The sequence below is a fragment of the Apis laboriosa genome, unplaced genomic scaffold (assembly GCF_014066325.1).
Source record: "Apis laboriosa isolate Shangri-la unplaced genomic scaffold, ASM1406632v1 scaffold1_cov151, whole genome shotgun sequence".
Classification (NCBI taxonomy): domain Eukaryota; kingdom Metazoa; phylum Arthropoda; class Insecta; order Hymenoptera; family Apidae; genus Apis; species Apis laboriosa.
In genome coordinates, this window is record NW_025222279.1 from 4,654,061 (window position 1) to 4,680,890 (window position 26,830).

General features: G+C 34.5%; 1 protein-coding gene across 5 annotated transcripts in view; it reads left to right on the forward strand.

Moving 5' to 3' along the window:
- LOC122712429 (cysteine-rich venom protein-like) overlaps positions 1 to 26,830 on the forward strand; it is a 116,032-nt gene that overhangs the window by 77,320 nt on the left and 11,882 nt on the right. For all 5 annotated transcript variants that reach the window (XM_043932118.1, XM_043932119.1, XM_043932117.1 and 2 more), the window contains 3 exons: positions 8,252 to 8,350; positions 15,003 to 15,139; positions 24,129 to 24,274. In XM_043932118.1, coding sequence (XP_043788053.1) covers positions 8,269 to 8,350; positions 15,003 to 15,139; positions 24,129 to 24,274 — 365 coding nt within the window. In that variant the 5' untranslated portion in view covers positions 8,252 to 8,268. The remainder of the gene's footprint in view (positions 1 to 8,251; positions 8,351 to 15,002; positions 15,140 to 24,128; positions 24,275 to 26,830) is intronic.

Genomic DNA, 26,830 nt, shown 5'->3' on the forward strand with positions numbered 1-26,830 from the left:
AAAAAAAAAAAAAAGAAAATGCTACCTCGACGATGTGATTAATAATTCGAACGAATCAACGAATCGATTTTACAAAATTGTTGAAATATTCGAGGTTGGAATTCGAGGTTAGATGCACACGTAAGTAATAACGAAACGTTTGGTGAATTTGTTCAACCAGCAAAATCATTCCTCGGAATATACCTTATACGTCTTTGCCCGGTATTCCCACGAATGCCTTTGTAATGCGGCGAACAATCTCGATCCCTTTGTCTGAGGAAAGCCAACGGGGGATGAAATCGCGTTTCAGCAACGTCGATTCGGTTATAAAAATGCGAATCATGCGACAAAGGTCTTAATAGACGTTACCGGCTTTCTTTGACGGATTTCCTCGGGGATCGTTCTTCCCTCTTACTACTCGAACTCGTCTTTCCTCTCCTTTCCACACAGACGCACTTCCTCCCCTTTTTTCTCTCCCCCTTTTCTCCCTCCACGCTCTCAGTTAAACACACGAAACGAGACGTATATATTTCCATAATCATCGAGTCATTGAAGATTAAATTTTTCCTTCGATCCTCGAATCGATGAAAAAGTAACGAGCAAACAGGATCGCTTTTGATCCACGTCCACAATTTAATATACCGTTTATCTATATGTCATGAATCTATATGTCAGAAGTATGAGTCAAAATTGAAGCCCCAAACTTGGATGGAGATCGTAAAATGGTGGATTAATTTTTTTTTTTTATTAATCGAACGAATTATTTTTGCATCGTTTTTCGACAAGAATTATTGTTCCATTGATATATTCCGTACAAAGTATATTATAATTAAGGATCAGAAGGATCGTTCAATTATAACGTGGATCGTGGTATCTCAAGCTAATTTATTATAGGAAATATTGATCCAACGTTATGTATATATAGAAGTTGTATTGTTTCCTACCAATACTGATACCGATTGATTAAACAACTAGCTAAACTTGATTGTTAGAAACTAACTTTGCTATTCTGGCCATTATTTGATTGATTGATAGCCACACGGTTTAATTCGTTGCGCATAAGGAATAAACTAAACTTCTCCGAAACTTATCCGCCTCTGAACATATGAATATTCGATTGACGTGATCGATGGAAGAAATTTAAATATATTGAAAATGAAAATGAAACTTTTATTGAAAAATATTATTATAATTCACAGATATAATAATAATTCACAGACAGTGTTGTTCAATTTTCGAATTTTCGCGGGTTTCCATTCGCGGGACGCCATTTTGCAAGGTCGCCATTTCTTTGCACGACACTTTGAACGCGATGTCAAAGATCTCGAAGTGAAAACTGGGTCGAAAAGTTTCGATTGCGATACTCGATCGCGGAAAACAGGCTAATTACGCTGACTTCGTTCCTAGTTGTACCTCTTTTTTTATCTCGATGGACGACATGTTTTTCCACTTAATGGAAACGCGCCATGGATTATCGCTGAAAATATGGAAATTCGTAGAAACCTTCCAACACCGTGCGAAACTTCGCGAAAACGAAAAGTGACTGGAAAGTAAAAAAAAGGCGAAGGTTCTTAAATATTTTTCACCCAATTCCTTCATAATTCTCAAGATATATATATTTTTTTAAATTATAATAAATCGTACACAGAATCCACATTGAAATTCGCTGCCAAACAAAAATATCTCTTGCTCAAAGTTTTCGCGTACCGCCTGTGGATGTTTTCATTTAATTTCACGAATGATATTGGGATCCCGCTCATAATAGCTCTCAGCGTAATGTAATTTCAGTGAAATGTGTATACATTCCCTATGTATCCTGAAGATTCTTCTTCGTTTAATCGTTTCAAAGATTAAGTCGAGAAAAAAATTTAAAGGATTTTTCCTAATCATCGAATATCTTAAAGTTAATTTTATCTTAAAGTTAATTTAGAAGAAAAATCTTTTCCTTTTACCAGAAACGTGCAACTCCTATATGATGTTGTTTCACGTATTCATAGACTTGTTCTGCATTCATATTTTCGCGTAGAAAATTCGTGTTTCGTCGAAACGCGATACCGCATCGATGGCAGTTCCAGTAGTCGAAATCGGTTATAGGCAGACCTGGCTGAGAGCATCTCTGCTTTCGCCACTGGAATTCGATATGACACGAAACTGGCAACGTTTCGGCCTTCCTCTCTAAATAATAAAACGAAGTAAATGCATCAAGTGTTTACGTGGCGTCTAATAAACCTCGTTCACTTTGTTCAAATATTTTCTATCTATATCATTATATGTTATTAAAAGCGCGTTATTATTATTATAATCGTTTTAATCCGAAATTCGAAGGTGTAACCACTTTTTCATTGTTTCATGCTGGATCTCCATGAATTTTCCGCGATATTTTCATTCGAAAGATTTCGAGAGATGATTTTTCATTAAAACTCGTTATATTTTTTTTTTATTAAATTTATTTAATATTTTCATTTGAGGATATCGAGTAGGAGAATTGTAAATGAAAGATACGTTTGAGATATATCGTATATATATTACATTTTTAAAAATTTTAAATCAAAATATTGCTATAAACATTTTAGAATCTCCTTTCGTTAAATTTGTGGTGTTAAATTTAATATGGAATTTTTCGCGGGGAACAACGGGGAGGAATTTCGAAAATTCGTCTTCGGCTCTATCTCGGTCTATCCTAATTTTCAAGCCTGCCCAACTTTACACATAGAAGCTCTAAAATTCTGAACCTTGCAATTTTGAATGCTCCGCAATGCTCTTCAATTCTAAACTCTACAACCAACCGAGTTCTCTAATCTTCCAATTTCACAGTTTCCAACTTCTCAAAAACCTATTTCTCATTCTCGCCAAATATTTCAAACCGTTCTCCAAAATTTCAATTGTTGCGAAATTTCAATGAAATTTCAACTGTTAAATCTTTTATTTTTATTATTAAATTTCAAAAGTTATTTCCACCTTCGAGATATTGGCGATAAAATATTATCGAATTAATGGAACACAAAGATCGATAATATATTTATTAAAAATTTCGCAGTCACGTCGCTATCTTTCCAAATTACATTCCAAGCATAAAGAAAAATCTTTTTTATGAATTATTAAATCATATATTTCATCATACACTTCCGTATGGTAAATCATTATTTTTTTCCAAATATTTTCCCTTCTTCCATATATTTTCCTTTTAACAAATTTTTCACAGCACTTTTTATTATACATCCTCATACTCCACTGCGCTATTCTTTCAAATACATTTCGAATATTTTTTTTACAAGTTTTTTATATACCATTTTTTACATTACATCCATTCCTATTTTTTCAAATTTTCAAGCACAATATTTTCACAAATTTTACTATACCAACATGATTTCAGGAACAATACATCTCCCAAATACACATTCCAAATACAAACAAATTTCCAAACAAGAAATCTCCATTTCGAAATGACGAATTTTCACACCGTCTTTTACTTACAATACACCCTCTCCCCCCTGTCATAAACCATCCATTACAAAAAAACAAAAAAAGAAGAATAAAAAAAAAATCCTTCTTTACAAATTTTCATGACGCTTTTTACGACGTTTCACCGTCATAAACCGTTGCACTATCAACACCGATATATATATATATAGTATATCTCACGCACAGTGGCAAGATCAGCCATATCGGTATATGCAATAAAGTCGAGACGCAAAGGTCCTCGAGATCGAACGTCAAAGATATTTTTCGCTCTCTTCCCCCTTTCCCCCCGAACAGACGTGCGCAGACGCTTTTATACGCTTCCGTTTTCATTTTCTTTTTTCCCGGAATCCGCCGCCTTTTTCAGCCTTTTTCCGCGCAGACGATAGGCGTATAGAGCGAATGCAAAATGGTTTAAGATATATAGAGCGGATATAGGGTGGGGGTGGTGCCTCTTACCCACCTCCTTTTTCTATCGGCTTTCTCTGATCGCTCGGGCCTGAAATCGAGACACGATACTGACTCACGAACCATTTACCTCTCCTCGGCTATCGACGATTCCCGTACCAACCCTCTCGCGATACGTACCTCGAACGACACGTATTTGGCAAAATTTCAACCCCCTCCTCTCTTTTACTTCAACGCGAGAGGTTTTTCGCCTAGTGTTTTAGCTAAATAAGCGGACGAATAATGCCGTAAAGTGGAATGTGGAAAGTGGATAAATGTAGATATTGAGTTTTAATGCTATAGAGTGGAATGTGGAAAGTTATATAAGTAATGTATATATATATAGAGTATATATTTTAATGTATGTAATGTATATAGTATATATAATATATATAGAGTTGAATGTAAAAAATGGATAAGTAGAAAGGTGATAAAGTTGATATTGGAGAAAAATGAGTTTTAATAAATAAATATAAAAAGTGGATAAGTATTGGAGAAGGATGATTTAAAAAGTTGATAAAGTTGATATTGAGAAAGGATGAGTTTTAATGCTATAAAGTGGAATGTAGAAAGGTGATAAAGTTGATATTAGAAAAGGATGAGTTTTAATAAATATATATAGTATATATATAATATATAGAGTTGAATATAAAAAGTGGATAAGTATTGGAGAAGGATGATTTAAAAAGTTGATAAAGTTGATATTGGGAAAGGATGAGTTTTAATGCTATAAAGTGGAATGTAGAAAGGTGATAAAGTTGATATTAGAAAAGGATGAGTTTTAATAAATATATATAGTATGTATATAATATATAGAGTTGAATATAAAAAGTGGATAAGTATTGGAGAAGGATGATTTATAAAGTTGATAAAGTTGATATTGGAAAAGGATGAGTTTTAATAAATATATATAGTATGTATATAATATATAGAGTTGAATATAAAAAGTGGATAAGTATTGGAGAAGAATGATTTAAAAAATGATTGATAAAGTTGATATCGGGGAAGGATGAGTTTTTTTAATGCTATAGAGTTGAATGTAGAAATGTTTAAAAATAGTTTATAGATGTTAAAATGATAAGAGAATTCTGATTCAGAATTTTGGTTAATTCATTTATTTGATAATAAATTTCTTTTCTTCAGTACAGGAAAAACGAGGCAAATTGTTCAAATTATTTCTCGATAGATTCGCGATGTAATTTTTGGAATATAATAATATCGGGGAAGATTTGCACATTTGAAACTTTTAATTTTACACGAATATTAGAGAGAAAAATTATTTGATCGAATAAAATTCTCAAATAATATATCTACCACCTATCTGAAATAAATTTATCTCCTATTTTATTCATAATATTTAATTCGGATGGAATAAAACGGATGGAATCTTTTGACACCTTTCAAAAATTTGATCTTCCTTCTAAAAATTACAAATACATCCAATAATTCACTGCCGTATAACATCTAATTTACAAAATTGATTTAAAATTATTCTACATAAAAAAAGAAAGAAAGAAAGAAAGAAAGAAAAAAACTTAAAATTTCTTCAACAACTCTTCCCCCCCCCCCCCCACAAACACACAAAAAGAAACCATTCGAATATATAATATTTTATTTCACAATCGCTGATTTCAAATACCGTACCTTACCTTTGCTTACACAATGCCTCCGAGGAAAGGTTCAAATATTCATCGATTCGAAGGAATATAAAACGAAATAAATCAGACGCAAAAAGTGGCCGATGAAATAAATAATCTCGCGAAAGCGAAATTTCCGGCTGATCGGGCAAATCCATTTAACAAGCCTGCCTCATTGACACAGGGGGGGGGGGAAGGGGCCGCTCATAATCGGCTGATTTTCCGGCTAGATAGCCGTGTCGTGCGGCTGGGGAAGACGAGCGTTTAACACGGTCGGATTTCGGTCGGTTTTCGCGCTGTAGGCGATTTCCACGGAGCGGCGGAACGCCAATCTGTCTTCGTTTGGTGTACCGTTGCGCGGAGCGCGCAACACACCCGGACACGTCGCCTCCGGAGAAATAATGAAATTTCCCGCTGATGCGGGCAATCGTGATTAATGAGGGGGGCGCGTTCGAGCGTGAAAACCACGGATACACGGAGAATCGAAATTGATTTCAACGCTGAGCTACGAGTACCTAATTTGTGCGTGAAAAGTTTTTTTTCTCTCTTTCTTCGCTTTCGATCTTCACTTTTACATTTCGAACATGCGTATAGTCAAGCTTTCGAAAGTGATTTTGTGGTTTTTCTTTTTTTTTTTTTAAGAAAATATCTCGTGATGGTTGTATCTTTGATTGTTTTTCATTTCGATCAGGAACGTACGTATATAGGTGTGTTATATTTATTAATTAAGGGAACAATAATGAAATAATATTTGGAAAATAATGGATGTATAAATTTGGAACAAGCGTCTTTACGAAATAGAAGAATAAAATGAAACGTATATTATTCAATTGACTTTCAGATTTTATTCACGTACACGGAAAAATACGAAATAAAAATAAAAATTTAAAAAGATTCATTATACATTAACTCCTTTCATGGTAAATGAATAACACATGGTATAAACACGACTCTTAAAAATATTCAAGAAACAACTGAGCCAAGCTTAAAAAAAACCTAACTCCATTCGTTCCATGATATTTCAAAAATAAAATCCCTCTTGCCCCCCTAAAACTGTCAAAATGCTTCATTCAAACTTGTTCACAATTACGTAGGTGAAATACGCGCGATCATAGAGAGAGAGAGAGAGAGAGAGAGAGAGAGAGAGAGAGAGAGAGAGAGAGAGAGAATTTCAGAGAGGAAGAATGCCTGCCGCGTAAATCTCTATCCTGGCATCGTCTTTGGATCGTCTTATTTCCAGTTTTTTGCTCTTTTTCTGGCCGGCTGCCTCCTCGTTTGGCGGGCGTGCGAGACGAGGCCGTGTCGTTTCGTCCCGGAAAAAGGGCCGAGATAAGAAGGGGCCGGTAAGAGGCTTTCTTTAATGAACACCTCGAAAAAAATATAAGCTCTGGCTCTCGAGACGAGCCAAAGAGAACCGACGTTGGGAATCCAAAGGCGCGCGCCATTTAGAGAAGATAAATCGAGAGAGGAGGGGGAGTGGAGGGGGGATAATTAGTTGCGTAATTGGGTGCGAGCGAGCGAGTCTTCTTTTCCCCTTCGATTTCGAATTTAATTTTAGTTTAATAAAGTTCGGAAAGATGTTTGAATTTGAATGGAATTTCGTGGTGGTTACCATCCTTTGGAAAATTCCTCGAAGAGAATTATTGATAGTTTGATTGATATTTCGGATATTCGGATGTCGAGAAGGAGGGTGAAATATATTCGGATGAGAAATTATTGTTTCTGAGACGGAAGTGATTTTAAGAAGTATTGAAGAAGTAATTATAGGCACAAGTGAAATAAAAATCGTGGAATCGATGACTTTTCTGAGGAAAATGGCGAGCTACTTTGCAACAGTTTTGAACATTTATCTAGGAATTCGAGGAAAGAGGGAGGAGTACGATTGATTTATAGATGGTGGGATTATTGTTTAGACATAAATATAGAAGAATGAGGATGGCGAGGAAAGGAAAAGAAAGTCCTCGTCGAGGATGAATTCTGATTCTAAATAGAATCTCTACTCTTTTTTTGAAAAAAAAAAAACCTTTTTGCATAACCGCTTAAATTTTATTTATAAAGAGTATTTTTTTTTTCATTGTGGAATAAAAGGTGGTATAAAATTTTATTTTGATAGAAAAAAAAAAAAAAAAGGTTTTCTTTTCAAAGCGTTATATTCGCATCTTTTTAAAAAGTATAAAACACATATTTTGGCTTTCAAGCTTGCATTCAACATTTCAAGCTAACTGATAACAAACGGTTTGGTAAAACGTTTTCTCCACCGGCCGAATAAAAGATGTTTTGTAAAAAGATAGCGTGCTAAAAGCTCGACATGCAAACAAGATTCATGGCCCTCGTTCGGGGAATAAATCTCGTATTTCCGCCCCTCGTATGGAATAATATTACGTAGCGGGCAAAATATTATTCGAATTAAAAACAAGAACGAGATTAACGCGCAAAATTTAATCGTCTCGTCTCATTTTTTTCAATGTTTTTCCAACGAGACAGAAACAGTTTATTCGAAAAATAAACGGTCGTTTAATCAGCAACCAAGAGAGATGCAAAAACGTTGCTACTCGTTTATACATCGTAATATATTTATGAATTACGAAAATTATGAAAATGCATCACGGCTGAAAAATAATGACGAGTCAAGGAACAATAACCCCTTCTTCTTTTTTTAAATTCCAACCCCGTTTCGCTTCTTCGTCTCTGCTTTTTTCAATAACGCGTCATAACCCGGTGTGTTCCAGGTTCGTAATCGGAAATTATGAGGTGGTTCTGGATCATCGTGCTAATAGCCCTGGCGCTGCCAGCAGCCGTGCCACGAAAGACGCATCGCAGCAAACCTAGTAAGTAGAGAACATTTATATCAATCCTTTCCATTCATCCCTCTCTTCTTCTCCTTCACGGGTTAGAATAACCGTTACGATCTAGGAAATCTTAAACACCTTATAGGCGAATTTCTCCCGAATATTTCTTATCGAATCTTTGGAATACAACGAAATACGTAATAGCCCGCGATATCTCTTGGAATATTTCGTGGAAAGATATTTCGAGAATCCGTCGAGTGGATGGTGAATTGTGACAAGCTTCGAACGTCGACGAGACATTCGGTATTTTTGACAAATAGAATGTTTTTCGTGTTCCGCATCGTCGATATTTTTTCCTTTTCTTTTCTTAATATCGTTATATATATATATTTTTTTCTAGAGAAAATTCAGAAAAGTTTCGATAATGACGAATCTTCTGGACGAGTATTCATCTTGTTCTTTAATGAAAAAAAAAAAAAAAAAAAAAAAAAAAATAGTGGCCACGTCGTTCCGAATTTTTTTTCATAATATTCATTCGGTGTGTACATGATAGGTGGAGAGAAGGTTGCACACGGATTCATTATGCACACCTGTTACCCCAAACTCTGAACTTGGTCGTTTCTAATATTTCGAGGCAAGGGGGAGGAGGAAGTACAAAGTTGATATAAACAAAGGTCAGGGGAATTCGTGCGAAACTGCTTTAGGAATTTTGTAATTTGCGAGTCAAATTTTATTTTGAGGGGAGGAAAACAAATCGAAGAAAAGATGAGAAAGAAAGAAGAGGAGGAAGAAAAAGAAAGAGCTAATTTTTCTGTCTTTTGTCGATCGAATCATCATTTATTGATTTTAAATAATAAAAATAGAACTATCGGTGAAAAGTTTAGCGCTTGATTTATTGATACTTGAAATACGAATAGATGGAAATTCTTGGAGAAAAAAGTTAAAAGGAGGATTTAGAAATTGAAATTTCTCCTTTTTCCCCGTGTTTCTCAAAGGGAAAATTAAAACGTGTAACGAGGGTGATGAAACGAAATGCAATTACAGTCAACACTTTTTTTTTAAAAAATGAAAAAAAAAAAAAAAGAGAAAATTCGAAGCATTGAAAATTCCAAATTCGCTGGAATTTATATTTTGCCAATATTTCATTTCTTTTTCATCAAACGTGAATTAAAAACGATGAAGAAAAATAAAAGAATATATATATTAATTTCCATGTATATTCCATATATATATATGAACTCATATTTTTTTTAATTAAAAAGGAGAAAAAATTTATTTAAAGAATTTCGCATAAATTCCACGAATTTGAAAATATTATTTTAGAAGAATTTTCGATAAATAATTAACGAAAAGTCATCGTGCCAAAATAAAAAAAGAAATTAATAAAAATTCCAATGCTCTCAAAAGACTTCCAATAAAGTATCATCCAAGATCGATATAAACAAAGAAACAAAAAAAAAAAAAAAATCAACGAATCTCTCAAATTCCATTTCAACGCACGAGATAATTCCCAAAGTAAAATAAATTACCAAAAGCTTCACGATCGATAGATAAAAAGAATGAATAAAAGATTGAGAATACCCTGAATCCCAATCGAGATCTCCAATAAATCGACAGAAAAAAAAAAAAAACCTCATCCTCAACGAGTAGAAAGAGATTCCACTTCTTCAAAAATACTCGATACAGATCCAATATACCCTCAAGTACTTGCCCACATTCGCCCCACCCCTCACAACAAGATCGTCTCGAAACCAACTCCTCTACCTACCAACTTCTTCCAAAGTTTGTTTGTTTCGAACCCTAAGCAGGATCAACCCTCCTCCACCAACCCTCCTCTTCTCCTCGAGGAGAAGGAAACCACGATGGCCGCCATTCTTTCGTAAGATGTTTGGAGGGAGGAGGAGCAGGAAGGGAGAAAAAGCCAGGTCTAACCTGGAATGTCCTGAAATGTTAAATTAGGGATCAAGGCGGAGCTTGTCAAGGCTGTCCTCTGCACTAGATTTTATCGAAACACCCACACCACGAGGTGGATAAACATCCGATCGATCAGCCGAGAGATGATGGCTAAGAGAGCGCGATAAATTGGGGATAATAGGTGGGATAGGTAAGGAGATCAAGCTCGTCGTTGATTACGCGCCAACGACGAGCCTCCTTCGATCTGGGATAATGCGCATTGCCCGTTGACTCGATAATTTGCGATCATTCGGGGGATCGATGATTATCGCCTGGCCGGATTGTCTCTCTGTAATGAGATCGAACAGGGGAACAACTCGTGTCTTGGTTAATCAAGATTTTTGGAAATTGCATTCTGTAAAATATGGAAATTTTTATAGAATTTTCTTTAAGAATAGTAACGAGATATTTCAGCAGTATTTAATAATAGAACGTTCGATAATGAGAACTTGTTATCGATCGTAATCTTAGAATTTCTCAACCTTTCATTTCCCTCAGAGATAAATTTCTTTCAACCTCTGCCTTTGGTACATCAAAATTTATCGTTATTAATCTATTAATGATATTAATTTTATCGAGGGAGAGGAATGAAGAAGAAATAGAATGTGGAGAAATCCATTTGCAAATGGTTTAACAGAAAAACAATCGATGAAAAACCGGTCTCATAATTTTTTGCCTCGCGTCTAAGAGAAAAGTGGCCGGTGATGCGAAGAAATGGAGAATCGGTCTCTTAGCAAAATCCAGTGGTGCCAGATGTCGTCGCGAATCCACGATTGAAAGAAATCCGCAAGATTCGTATTTACCGCGCACATAGGTGGCAAAGTTTCTCCAACTGTGTGTGAGTAATATCTGCCACTTGTCGAGGGCCAGAGTTTTCGCAGCCCCCCCCCCCCCATTAATCAGAGAAAAATTCTTACGTTGCGAGACGTATGGATTGATATTGATCGGGGACTTGGTGATTTGAATCTGGGGGAGGTGTTGCGCCGAAAATGGAATCGAGTTTGAGTTTCCAAGAATTGATGAAAAAAAAAAAAAAAAAAAAAAAAAAAAAAAAAAAGAAAAATGATGGATGAGAGTAGAGATTTTGTTTCCTGTGTGAAAAATTGAATCGGTGGTTTGGAATATTTGACAATTTTGAAAGGGGAAAAAAAGAAAAAAAAAAAAAAATGCGAATAGAGAATGTCTCCGTGAAAAATTGTGTTTTTGGCAAAGTTTTGAAATATTTGAAAAATTTTTAAATAATGTAAACGGAGGTTTCCTTTTTCTGTGGAAAAAAATTGAGTTGGTTTTTTGAGTTTTGTAATTCAAAGGAATCGATAAAAATAGGATACTTGAGTGTAGAATTTTTTTTTTTTTTTTTCGTGGAAAATTGAACCGAGTTTCGTAATATTTGAAGAATAAAACTTTTTTTTCTTTTTGTACGAACAATCGAATCGAAATATATTTTGAAGGATAAGTGATTATTAATAAATTTCTATTTCGAAAGGAATAAGTTTTTTTTTTTTGTAAAAACAAATTTCTCCTTATATATATATATCCTTTTTTTTTCTTCTTAATGAAACGTAGGGCGAAGAGTGAGAGAAATTTTTTTAATTAAAATTGTAATTGAGGATACAGGTAGGGGTTACGAAAAATGGGTCTCGTGTTTGCTCTGTAAATGGACTCGTCGATAAAGTAACCCGAGAAGTTTCTTAGACAAAGGATGGGTAGGTGTTAGGGAAATGTTCCGTTCAAAGGGACTCTTAATTAGATGTTAAATTTGTGGAGGATGGAAATACCGGTGATAATGGTTGGAACTTTGTAATGGAGATCGCGAAAGATGTTGTCAAGAAATGGTATGCAAAATACGAGACCACTTTCAACAATTAGAATCGCTTCCACGAATATTATAATCCTTCCTTCTCCTTTATTCTCCTTTCTTTCTCTTTTCACATTTTCGATATCTCATTCGATTTATGGAAAAAGATTTATGATAAACACGATAATCCTTCAAAAAATCTAACATCTAAATTCATCATAATTCATCTTCAAGAAGGATTCTTACGTACTCTGTTATCGAATGGAATTCAACTTTCGTAATAATTAAAAAAAGTCGTATGTTTTTAATCCACTTTTAAAAATAAATAAAATAATCCTTCCTTCTCGTTTCTTCCTCCTTCCACACTTTCGATATCTAAAAACACGAAAACATGACAATCCTTTAAAAATCTAAACATCTAAATTCATCATAATCCATCTTTAAAATTAAATCCTTCAAAAAAGATTCTGTACTCTGTTCTCGAATGGAATTCAATTTTCGTAATAATTAAAAAAAAAATCGTATGTTTTTAATCCATTTTTAAAAATAAATAAAATAATCCTTCCTTCTCGTTTCTTAACTAATCTTCAAAATTAAATCCTTCAAAAAGGATTCTATTCTATTCTCGAATGGAATTCAACTTTAATAATTAAAAAAAAATCATATGTTTTTAAAAATAAATAAATATAATAATAATCCTTCCTTCTCGTTTCTTCCTTTCGATATCTGAAAACACGAAAACATGATAATCTTTCAAAAATCTAAACATCTAAATTCACCATAATCTTCAAAATTAAATCCTTCAAGAATAATTCTACCCTATTCTCGAATGGAATTCAACTTTTGTAATAATTAAAAAAAAAGTCGTATGTTTTTAATCCACTTTTAAAAGTAAATAAAATAATCCTTCTTTCTCCACACTTTCGACATTTCTCATTCGATTTATGAAAACATAATCCTTCAAAAATCTAAACATCTAAATTCACCATAATCTTCAAAATTAAATCCTTCAAGAAGAATTCTACTCTATTCTCGAATGGAATTCAACTTTCGTACTAATTAAAAAAAAAAGTCATATGTTTTTAATCCATTTTTAAAAATAAATAAAATAATCCTTCCTTCTCGTTTCTTCCTTTCGATATTTAAAAACACGAAAACATGATAATCCTTCAAAAATCTAAACATCTAAATTCACCATAATCTTCAAAATTAAATCCTTCAAGAAGGATTCTACTCTATTCTCGAATGGAATTCAACTTTAATAATTAAAAAAAAATCATATATTTTTAAAAATAAATAAAATAACCCCACATTTTTAAAAATAATTATTTTTAAAAATAAATAAAATAATCCTTCTTTCTCCACACTTTCGACATCTCATTCGATTTATGAAAACATGATAATCCTTCAAAAATCTAAACATCTAAATTCACCATAATCTTCAAAATTAAATCCTTCAAGAAGGATTCTACCCTATTCTCGAATGGAATTCAACTTTCGTAATAATTAAAAAAAAAAAAAAAAAAAAAGTCGTACGGTTTTAACCCACTTTTAAAAAATAAAGAGGTATAGCGCGTATAACTAAATTAAAAATCCGATATATAAAGGCCGGTAGCAACGCCATCTAATTGTTTCGCAAAGGCGGAAGAGAGTCGGATAATAAGATTTTTTTTTACGAGCACTCCCTTATATCAGCTATTAACCGGTGCGCTCGTTGCGTGGCTTTACGAACCGGTTGCATCGCGGACGTTCCGCAACCGAGTGAAATACGGCCGAGATCGGGGTGATATACGAGGTTTTTATAATAGACGCTTTCCGGCCCCTATTGTTGGACGGTAATTGGGCAAAAATTACACGGAGGGTGTATCACGACTTAAACGCCGCGGTGGTGGTGTAGAAATGGCCGTTCACCTTAAAACAAGTGTGACCCATTGTTCTCGGACACGGGCGTAACTTGGTTTAATAACCGAGCTTTCGTTTGCTCTATCAACCATGGAATAACCCATTGTTGGAATTTCTTTTGTGGAACATTTAACCAGGTTGAAGGATGAAATCTTTTATCAATTCTCTTTTTCTTTTTTTTTTTTTCAAATACTTTTGTTTAATTTTATATAGTTATAATTTTATATACTTTATATATATATATATATATTTAATTTAGAAGTATCAGAAGTTAGCACCAATTTCTTGAAACGATTGTTAAATTGTAACATCGTTTAAAAAATTTCTTTTTTCCTTTCTTAGAATCGTATCGATATTGGCTGAGCCTGTATTTAGTTTATCTTTCGATGTAATGGAACCTTTCAATTGTCTATCCTCACCTGTGATGATAGAAGGAAGCTCGAAAGCTTTTGATCGTAAATACGAAGAGAGAATTCAGATATTATTCGAACTTACTTTTATTACTTTTATTTTTTTCTTTGATGCACGTTTTACACGAAAGGATAGAAAAAAAGTTCGAAGCCAAGTTTGGTATCGATACAGGCATCATCGTATATATTATTATTATAAAATTAATACGAAGAAGAGAAACGTAATTACAGAAATCGAAATCCTTCTACAAGAATTTATAAAAAAAAAAAAAATATATATTCACGTTTGTGTTATTAAGAACAGTTAACTCCCCTCGCATCATATTCGAAACAGGGAAGCTTCCTCTTCCCCCCTTCGTTTCGACATGGACGGCAAACAGGGTAAAGGGTATGAAAATAGAACGTTATTGCTCGTTTCGAGTTGGCGTTGTCGATATTCACCCTTTAAAGCGGACACTTGTTCCATGGTCGAAAGGGAAGGAAATGGAGCAACGCGTGTAAAGAGAAAGGGAGACGGGGGATGAAGAGGGTAAAGAGAGAGAGAGAGAGAGAGAGGGAGAGAGTTTTATTGACAAGGAGTATCGGTTATCGAGACGTTGTTGAGAGGAACGTTTGCCTTTGCTTTCAGCGCCGAGGCTCTATGGGGAGAGGGTGCCTGTCAAGTTGCTGAGAACGAGCAACAGCAAGGTCCGACAGAAGATCGTCGATACCCATAACTATCTTCGCACCCAGGTCAAGCCTCCAGCTGCTAATATGCTGGTCATGGTGAGTCATCTATGTATGTTTCGTACATCATATTTTTATTCCAATTTCAAATTTCGATCCTCTCTCGTTCGAACATATAATCGATGCGCGATTCTCCAATGTGTTTAAACGATATTATTCTTTTAGATTTTATATATATTATAAGGAAGAATCAAATGATAATAATTTTAATGATAATAATCTATAACGTTATATTATTATATAAGAAAAAATTTTACAAAGTGTTATCAGATTATTGTATTTTTAATACGGGATAACACGAATATAAACTAATTAGTTTTTAGATAAAAGTAACAATTGTATTAGTATGAGAAAGATAGGGAATTATTACCTTAAAAGAAAAAAACCACCTTCCACTAAAATATCACAAAGCCTTTACCTCAGCCTAACTTCAAATCTCTCGCCTATTCCCCATAATTCACACCTTCACAATCTACTTTTCTTCTTTGATCTACTTTTTGTTTCCTCTTACCGAAATATCGCATAATTTCTTTATCGCGTGACTCAAACTTGTCCCAAGCGCAGCACTTGTGCGCTGGTCAACGACAGATGCTGAGTCATCGCTTTTTCCCCCCACCACGGGTACCGAGTGGACATTTGGACAGGAGGAGAGGGGAGAGAAGGATTAGGTCAGCGCGTTTCTAAGAATTTCGATCGCCATTCATCGTTGGCGCGTCCGTGCATTTTAAACGGGCGAACTTTCGAACTTCCCTTCTCTTATCTCGGCGACGAATCGAGATATCGACGTGAAACAAGCTCGCGTTGCACTCGACTCAGTCGTTTCTATATATTTCGATGAATTATATACGCGGGATATACGAATGGCTAGAGTTTGGTTAGGAAATCGTTCGGTGTTTTTATTTGGAATTGTAAATTGTTCTTGTATCGTTGGCCTGGAATTAAATGGCCTGCAATGCTGGAACTTTTTACGTATATTCGGATTGAAAGATGGGATTTTTCGTTTAATTAGAGTTTGTTGTACGCTCGATTCTCCTTTTCTTTTTTTTTTTTTTTTGGAAATTGTTGTTTGGAAACAGGGGACGATTTGTGATACAATTTTTTTGATAAAATTTTTGAGTCGCGGAGGATTCGTGAATTTTAGTAATGCATTTAATTATTCGGTTTCCTAAATTTTTAGAATTGCACGGGGGGATTAACTTTTGATCGCAATTTCCATAATAATCGTAGTAAAAAAAAGAAAGAAAAAAAAAAAAAAAAAGAAAAGCGTGACGCATCGATATCCCCCCGCCGCCGCCAGTTTTATCGCGGAAATGGAAATTACTTTCGGATCGTTTTATCCGAGTAAAATCGACATTAAACTTTACGCACGAACTGCAGTTTACATAATCACGGTTACGAAAACTATTCTCTATAAACAATGTTATTTCCCTTCGATTTTGTACTCGACGTTCGGTCGATCGGCAATGGGACAAAAGTTTCGTACGATATTTTTTTGTTATTGCGCGTTAGAGGGAAAACGTATAGCCCACGATATTCCACGAGAACGAAGGTTTCTAACTTTACCACACGTTAGTTTATTATCGAGCCAAATAGAAGGGAGATTTCGAATTCTATATCGGCGGTGGTATTGCGTTGTTTCGCATAAATGCGCGTATTTCATGAATAAAAGATTTAATCAGTTCCATGTTTTATTTACACGTCGAAAATAAAAAGTATACTTAGATGAAAAATTTAATATTTTTATAATATAATACATATACCTTCTTTCACTTTGTCTTATCCTCTAAAAGATTCGATATCGAATTTAATTCTCACGCACATGACTCAAAATTAAAGAAATTGCATCGAATATTTATTCCAACGACGAGACTCGAGCAAAACATATTTATCTTTATCTACGAATAGACGTAAACATTTCCTATTTTCCACTCGTTAATCCTGTCACAGTGTTTTTTCTTTCTCGAAAAACCACTCGAAAAGCATAACTCGCATAATTTACGGTTCTCGATAATCACGGTTTGGCAAAATCGGTGAAGTTCTCTTTTCGAGAAAGAAAGGGTATTGTATTTCGAAACGAAGGCTCGAGCAATCCGGAGGAAAATCCCTTTGTGCCTCGTCCACGCTTCGTTAACCATCGCGACGAAAGCAACTGCTCGGTTTTTCAGAAGGCGCGGCTCATTGGCCTCGAAGAGATAAGGAAACCGAGGATCGTTAAAAACGACGCCTCTTACGAAATGTTTTCCACTCGGATTGAAACGGGCCGCAGATACTTTACTTTCGAGAAATAATCGAATCCGACACGACTCGTTGGTGAAATGCAATCGATTCGTTCAACGTGGCGCAAGAGTGGTAGAGGGTTAGAGATAATTGCCTTTGAACGTGGGTGATTCTGGTCATTGTTTATTTCGGTTTGACGAGTTTGCTTCGAGATAATCGACCGTGAAACGGGTATTTTTTTTTCTCGCTCCATAATCTTTTCCTAATACGAATCGCTCAGAATGGTTAGTCCAGAGTGTTTAGTCGAGTTTTTTTTATGGAATTACTTAAAAATTTTTATTAAACCTTTTTTAAAATTTGTCAATTCAAGTAATTTATAATTCTAAGTGGTAATGATTATTATCAATTAAATTCATTTCAATTGCTCGTAATAATTATGAAGTTTATTTAATTAACCTTTTCCTAAAATTCTTCAATCTTTGATAGAAAATAAAACGAATCGAAGTTGTGTTGAGTTTATATATGTAAAGATTCGACTCATTGTACATTTATGCGTGAATTGTGTGTCGTCACTGGGTACAGTTTTGTCTTTTTTTGAATCGCGACCTCGGTGTAGTAGAACAAAGGCATGACCCACATCTACATAATATAATTTATTTCGTTTATTAAATATATTCTTTCTCACTGTACATTCTTTCATTTCAACCCAATCATTTCGCAAATCTATTTAATAGAAGAATACTTAATAGAAAAAAATAAAAATTTAGAAACTAGGGGAGAAAAATCATTTCATTCGTAATTATCACCAATTTTAAATTATACGTTTAAAGTAAATTTGATCATCGAACAAATATCCCCTTTATTCGCGCAATTTTACCTAAAAATAAATTATCTAGAGAGGCAAGAAGAGAGGCAGAATATACTTTCCATTCTGTTTGGTCACAAAATAGAAATTAGCTCGAAAAAAAATCATTTCGTTCTATTCGTAATTATCACCAATTTTAAATTATACGTTTAAAGTAAATTTGATCATCGAATAAGTAAAAAATAACGCAATTTTACTTAGAGAAAGAAATAAATTATCTATGGATTTATAAAACAGGAAAGGAAGAAGAGAGCAGAATACATTGCTTGGTCACAATGGAAATTAACTCGAAACAAGAAGAAAGGAAAAAATCATTTCGTTCCATTCGTAATTATCATCAATTTTAAATTATACGTTTAAAGTAAATCGATCAACAAGTATCCCTTTTTATTCGAACCATAAATTATCCATCGAATCAAGAAGGAGAGAAAAAAATCATTCCATTCGTATTCATCATCAATTTTAAATTACACATTTAAAGTACTATTTAAATTCGATCATCGAACAACAAGTCCCCTTTTATTCGAGAAATAAATTATCCATCGAATCTAGAAGACAGAACGAGAAGGATAGGAAACAAATCATTCCATTCGTAATTATCACCATTTTAAATTATACGTTTAAAGTAAATTTGATCATCGAATAAGTAAAAAATATCGCAATTTTACAAAGAAATAAATTATCTATGGATCTATAAAACAGGGAAGGAAGAAGAGAGCAGAATACATTGCTTGGTCACAATGGAAATTAACTCGAAACAAGAAGGAAGGAAAAAATCATTCGTAATTATCATCAATTTTAAATTATACGTTTAAAATAAATTCGATCAACAAGTATCCCCTTTTATTCGAGAAATAAATTATCCATCGAATCTAGAAGGCAGAAAGGATAGGAAACAAATCATTCCATTCGTAATCATCATCAATTTTAAATTGTACGTTTAAAGTATATTCGATGATCGAACAACAAGTATCCCCTTTTATTCGAGAAATAAATTATCCATCGAAGGCAGAACAAGAAGAATAGGAAACAAATCATTCCATTCGTAATCATCATCAATTTTAAATTATACGTTTAAAGTATATTCGATGATCGAACAACAAGTATCCCCTTTTATTCGCGCAATTTTACCGAGGCATGAATTATCCATCGGATCTAGAAAGGGAGGGAGGGAGGGAGGGAGGGAGGGAGGGAGGGAAGCAGAGTACACTGTTTGGTCACGGGAGATCAATCACGTCGCATACCGTTCTGTTCATTCAACATCCGAAACAATTACTTTCGCGTTTGCCATTAAACACGCTTCCCCTCCCTCCCCTCTCCCCCGTTGTTAACAACAACGGGAAGGTTTATAGCCCCCGTCCAATGATGAATTTTAAGTTGATTGCACGCGCCGGTAAAACCCAAAATGGCGGACGGATCGGCCCGCTGTTTCACGGATATTTCCCCCGCCATTACGGTTAATGCATAATAAATAATCTCATAAGTCATGCCACCATTGATCCTGATTATTCACGGCCATTAACGATGATGAATCCCCTTTTGGGTTAAAGTATCGGCGCATTTCGTTATATAGTCGAATAATCGGGATGCGACTCCAACCCACCCCCTCCTCCCCACTTTTGATTCGGTTTAATTAATCCGAGGATCCGGNGGGGGGGGGAATTTCGAATTTTAATCATCGAGATATATTGGAAAACTTCGACGATTTCCCCGATCGAAATTAACCGCGTAGGAATAAATAATCGACGGTTTCAAATTGATAATTCGATCACGTCGAGCTTGTCTCGTAGATTAATAACACGATGACGCAGGTGGATCGATTTAAATTTTTTAGTTTCGATTTTAGTTCTATCTTCGATAGTAACGGATTTGCTTGCCTTTGTCCACGAGATAGAAAAAAGGAAATCGGTTGTTTTCGGTCCGTTTCATCATCAAAATTGTTGCATGCCGATTGTTGCTAGACCATTTGGCTCGCTCCAGTTGTCGCTACGATTCGCCACACGACTAATTCGTCTCGAAGTTGCGGACGGCGAGTCTTGAGTTTAGCTGAATAATTGACCGTGTTTGAGTTGGAAGTGGTTTGAGTAGATTATGTCGTTACGTAGTTGATTATGGATCGGCAGGATCGAACCGAGTTATGCGATTCAGAATAAGGAAAAATTCATTGGATATACCATGCCATTTCCTTTAAAGCGGTGTCGTTTGTATATACTGAGAGAAAGAGAGAGAAAGAGAAAGAGAGAGAGGGAGAAGTCCAAGGAGGGAAAACAATTTCTCTTACGTAATTTTCTTACCAGAGAAGATTTTTGTGGAAGATGTTTTTCAGCCTCGCGATACAATATAGCTCTTTCTTGATAGTCCAGAACCTGTCCCTTGACCTAATTGTAAGTGTTTTCGTTTCAGGAACAGAACTGGTACATATATATATCTCTATTTAAAATTTTTGAAGTTTGAAGAATCGTAGGATTTTCCTTATCTTGAAATGTATTTCACTTGTAAGTTCGGCGATATAAATATTCCATAAATTTAATTTAATGCAAATTAATAATCGTAATTTGAATTTTACTAGAGGGAGAGAGAGAGAGAGAGAGAGAGAGAGAGAGAGAGAGAGAGAGAGAGAGAGAGAGAGAGAGATATCGTGCAAGTTTTAAACTTCAAAAACTTCCAAGCTTTCTTCTATGGCCGAGAGAAAGGTAAACGTTTGGACGGTGTAATTTAAAAGTTAGATTTAATTAAAGAAAAATAGTGCTGTGTAATTTCTGATATAATTTTTGATCCTCCGTTCTCACTCCGCGACTGACTTCGCTTTAAGGGAGCGGCAAACAATATTTTTCTTCGTTTATTGAAAGTTTTATGCAAAGTAGTGGCGTGATATAAAACGCGTTAAACACTCCATAACTCTCGAAAATCTACATAATTTCCCTGTATTCTACAACTTCTCCAACTCGGCCTCGGATCTTTCCAGACTTCGCTAACTCTTCGAATGTAACGCAATTTACAAGCTTTCATATTTCATTCGTACTCGCTATTTCGAGGCACGTAAATCGTCGTTCAAAATGAAAATATGATAATCCAACTTGTACGAAGAATTTAACAAAATTTGCAATCTTAGTATTCCATTCGGTAATTCCATGCGCGTTGATTATAACACTTAAGTTGAAGCGAAAGAAATAAAGAAAGAGTGAGAGAGAGAGAGAGAGAAAACAAATACTCTTCATTGGAAAATTTCTTCTTTATCTATTTTACGAAAAATTTCAATTTTAACAGTATCCTATTCATGCGAATCATCGGAACGAAGCAGGACGAAGCAACAATCATTGATTTTATGCGATGAATTCTCTTTTCGTCCTCTTCAGAATTTTTCAAATTTACAACGTTAAAAAAACGTCTTCGAGGCAAGATGAAAAGAATGAATTTACAAACTTAGAGATTTTAAATTACGCGAAGGGTAAAGAATAATTTTTTACTTCTTCTTCTTCTTCTTCTTCTATTCTCTTCTTTACAAATAATCTCGAGATCTCGTAAAGAGAATCAAGGAGAAGAAGGAAGTTGGCGATTTCCGCGAGATTTTCATCGAGTAAAAAAGTTTTGGACGAGCGAAAAGAAGGTTATCCAGGGGGCAATAACAAAGGAAACAGAATCACATTGAGAGGGAGGGGGAGTGAGAAAGCTTCTCGATAATTCCCGTAATAACGTTGAAAGCGATATAATTCAATTTTTTGACCCGGGAACGGTGTAACACGCATTTTAATCCACCCGATAGAAAAACTTTCCGTGCTGGTAATTGGAACGTTGATTAAAGCGAAACGGCAAAGATACTTGGGTAGCTTGTTAGGCCGTGAAAACGTTTCGCCGATTTTACGGCGAGATAAAATCGAGCCGATCCACGAGTTTTATGCGTTTCGATTGAAATCGATTAAATGGAGATTATTATATGGGATGGGAGATATTGGAAAACTTTGTTCAATTTCGTAGATGGAATTAATGCAAGTATCAGGAAGAAGTAGTTAGTAGAAATCGTGAAAAGTGTGATGTTTGTTTCCTTTTTTTTTTTTTTTTCATAATTTAATTTTGAATTGTGAACGATACGCGTGATTTTGTGAAAAAGAGTAGTTAAAAGTAGGAATTACAATTTTTGTTATTCGAAAATAATGAAAAATTGTAGGTCGAGCGAGTTGATTCACGAGTTTCGAGCAAAATTGATTACGCGGTACGCGTAGATGAAAAATCATCCAACTTCCTTCCGGCAAAGTTTCACAGACTCTTTACCGAATGCAATTAGTCCAATTATCTTACGTCCACGTAGTTGGAACAATTATGGAGCATCTACGAGTAGAATGCATTAATGGAATCAACGCTGCATTTAACGAATGGATTCTAACTTTGAAACAAAGCAACCCGTTTAATTCGTATTAAATAGAAATTCCAAACAACGTACGTTTTTGTTAATTTGAAAATTAACAAAAATCTACTCGTAAAAATTTCTCTTCTAATTTCAAAAACGTACATACGTAGAATTACATTTAATTTCCAAAAATTCACATCGTAATATAAACGTATCTTCCCTAGTAAGCTGTACATTTGAATGAACATTCATCTACAACGTTTCATTGCGCATGATCAATGAAAATTAACAAAAATCGATAAAAAATTCATAATAATTTCTGACACGATCTCTAAACTTAAAATTAAATTAAAATCTTAAAACTTTCGACTCTAAAAATTCTACATTCAAATATCTCGATATAAACATATCTAGGGTTCCCTAGTAAGTTGTACCGATGATCCATTCAAACAAAATCAATCAAAATCCATATAAAATTTCATGGCACGATCTCTAAACTTAAAATTAAATTAAAACTTTAAAATCTCCGATTTTAAAAATTCACACACCATATTCAAATACTCTGATATAAACATATCTAGGGTTCCCTAGTACCGCTGTACCCATGATCTCTTCAAAGAAAATCGATATAAAATTTCATGGCACGATCTCTAAACTTAAAATTAATTTAAAACCTTAAACCTTTCGAACTCTAAAAATTTGCACTATTCCTAATACTTATATTACCGACATAAACGCGTCTAGGGTTTCCTAATAAGCCGTGCATTTTAATAAACACCGGTCCACGGTGTTTCATTACGAGGATAGTGGCTCGACGACGCATTTACCTTACCTCTGTGTCGTTTTAATCTTGGCGAATAGAACGAGGCTAGAAAATTCGCAGTGTTCACGGGGAGGGAGAAAGTCATCGAGACGTTGTTACAAGGGAGCTTAAAGGGCAGGTACGAGCCGGTTCGATAGCCGGATGTAAGGTCTGCGATGAGTTATAAATTTTTATGAGGATCGCTCTCGCGTTAAAACGATACCGGGGTGGAAAATTAATGGGATGAGTTGGAACAAACGAAGTGGCACTTGACGTTACAGTCGCTTTCGTTTCATCGAGGATGGGAATATCGTGGAAGAATGGTTCGATAAATTTTTTGCCAAGATTGTATCTAGTTATAAAATTGTTTGACTTTAAAAGATTTTTATTATATATTTTTTGCGAAATTTCTTAAAAATTGTCTCTCCAACGTTTTATTCAATATTTTTATGGGCGAATAATTTTCTAACTATTATTCCTCTTGTCTGACTCTCTCGTTCTGATTCCTCGTTTTTTGTTTCTTTCTAAATATATACGTTTACGTTTTCGAGAATATTTTTAGAATTATTTTGAAGAATTCGTGACAATTCGTTTTAATAAATTAGTCATGCACTCTCGGAATACCTTCCATTCTCTCTCTTTTCCTCCGAATTTTTACCATATCCCGATACGTTTGCGAACTTGATCCAACATTCGCCTATTCCGTTCCCTGATTTGCATTTGAATTTGAAATTTCGTTTTCCCAAATTTTCGATTAATGTATGTAAATTATTAGGAAAACATTGGTACGCTGTTTCAGAAATGGCATCCAGGCTTGGCCAAAGCTGCGCAGAGATGGGCCAATCGATGCCTTGGATTGGTACACGACAACGCGACTGGCCTATATTTGGATGGTTTTGGACAGAGCGGACAAAACATCTTCATTACGACGAGAAGGACATTGTGGTGAGTGCACATATTTTAAATGTTTCACGATTCTTAAAAATCAGAAAAATTGGGGAAAAAATTTGAAAATTTTTCCTATAAATATTTCGTAAAAATTAGGTTGTATATCGGTTTAATTTAATCTTCCTTTGCTTAGAAGAACAAAGGAGTGGATCAAAATGAATATTACGGGCATTGAATTATTTTATAGAATTTTAAGATAACTCGATTTCTCCGTGAAAGAGGCACCGTAGCACCTTGTTGCCTTTGAATTTGTTCCAAGATTCGTTCGAAGACGTCGAAGATCGCGAAGCTTTACTGGGATACCTCTTTCAGACGAGAAACGATTTCGAGCGATTTACGAGTCAAAGTGCATCAGAAAGTACACCAGCTACGATGTTTAACCAACACTCGTTGCTCTATTCTTATTAAATCTGGAACGGATGAATATAATATACGATTTATATTCATTTCCCTATTAATTTTCTTTATAATTTCGAACAAAATTACCTAGTACGTCGTACTATTTTAACAAATTTTAGAAAAAATGAAAAAATTATATTTTACAAATTCACAGATATAATAAACGTCAATTTTTTCTTTCGATCTTCTTCAAGCTTTCTTAAACCTTTTAAAATTAAGCGAAGCTCGAAATATATATAAAAAAAAAAAAAAGAAATATTCCGTGTCGAGAATGTATTTTAATACAATATACGCGACTACGATTCTCGAAATTTTTTATTATTCAAATTCACATCGAAGAAATCTTCTTTCTCGAGTTGCGCGAGAGCGCAAAATTATTCGTGAGGCGAAAGGAAGGATTATTCGCGCTGCTGGGGGATGATTGTCTCTATGATGTGTTCGAGTAACCGCGTAATTCTGATGCATAGAGCATGGAATTTCGAGCAACTATGAGAAATGGACTTCCTTATTTCCATACCAAATTACCACGTCGATATCATTTCAATTAATTCATAATTGTTTATTATTGTTTTCAATGGATTTAGCCCCGTAATTTCATTACTGAAAATTCCATTAATTCCAATGAATTTATGAAATTTAATTAGATTTCGAAATATTCAAATACCCGCACTAAAAATTTTTTTTAAAAAGATAATTATATAAGAACGAGTCATTATTTATCAAACTTTAAAGTATCTATTTATTGTACAATGATTACTTTTATTATTATTATTATTATTATTATTATTATTATTATTATTCTGTCTGTCCTTTCGTTATATATTTTTTACGTCAAATATTTCGTTCTAAATTATGAAAATTATATTTACGATCGAAAACATAAATATCATTTCGAATGTAACAAAACATGACAACGTTTCAATGATCAAAAAAAAAAAAAAGCAATCATAGGATAAATCGAGTCAGATTTATAATTCGTCACGCTGTTTGCGTCAAGGATCTCCTCGTGTATCCATTAATTATATTTCGTGCATTTTAATCGCTTAATTAATTATCTGCATTTTAATTAAATTTCCATATTCGATCAAATTTAACTCTTTATCTTTCTCATTCTCTATATATTATATATTAACGAAATCATCATTTCGTGAATTTCAATATTTACTATCATTAACCAGGACGATACAAATTAAACAATATTTAAAATATCGCAATCTACCTACGATCATTTTGAACGCTTCGAATTTCAAACGGTTAAAAATACAAAAAAAGAAAAGCTCAGCGAAAATTCTTTCTAGAACGACGAAACAAAATTTTTTAAATTTTCAACTTTTGAAAAACTATTTCTTCAGGAGAGAGATTCCTGATACGATACATTATTCATCGTCCCCGATACGAATAAATTTATATAAATACACGGAACACTGGCAATAGTGGAAAAGTAGTGTTATTGTTCAGAAAAGTTCGAGCTCGATCCGACATTGTTCTATTTTTCCGCCTAATGATAACTCGTTCTCGCATTCGTCGCTCTCCTTAGAGAGCCACCTGTTGATGTTCGACATCCAATCGAACCGAATCGAACCGAACCGAACCGAACCAAACCGAATCGAACTGAATCAAACCGAATCGAACCGAACCGAACCGAACCGAATCGAACTGAATCAAACCGAATCGAAGCGAACCGAACCGAACCGAACCGAACCGAACCAAATCGAACTGAATCAAACCGAATCGAAGCGAACCGAACCGAACCGAACCGAACCAAATCGAATCGAACCGAATCGAACTGAACCGAACCGAACCGAATCGAACCGAACCAAACCGAACCGAACCAAATCGAATCGAATCGAACCGAACCGAATCGAACGCCACTTCTGCATTTTCTTTTCGAATTCCAATCAAGACTTGCTTGTCTCTATCTATACACATATTTTTAATTGACTTGATTTTCTTCTTCTCGCTCCTCTCTCTCTCTCTCTCTCTCTCTCTCTCTCTCTCTCTCTCTCTCTCTAAGGAGAAGAGAATTCCAACGCAAATAATTCTCTCGATTATTGTCGATTTACGATGAAAGAATTCATTGTTCACGTTTACACGTTCGATCGTGTTAAGGACAGATGTACAAGGCTTGAAAAGCGTGGCTCAGACGCAAGACAC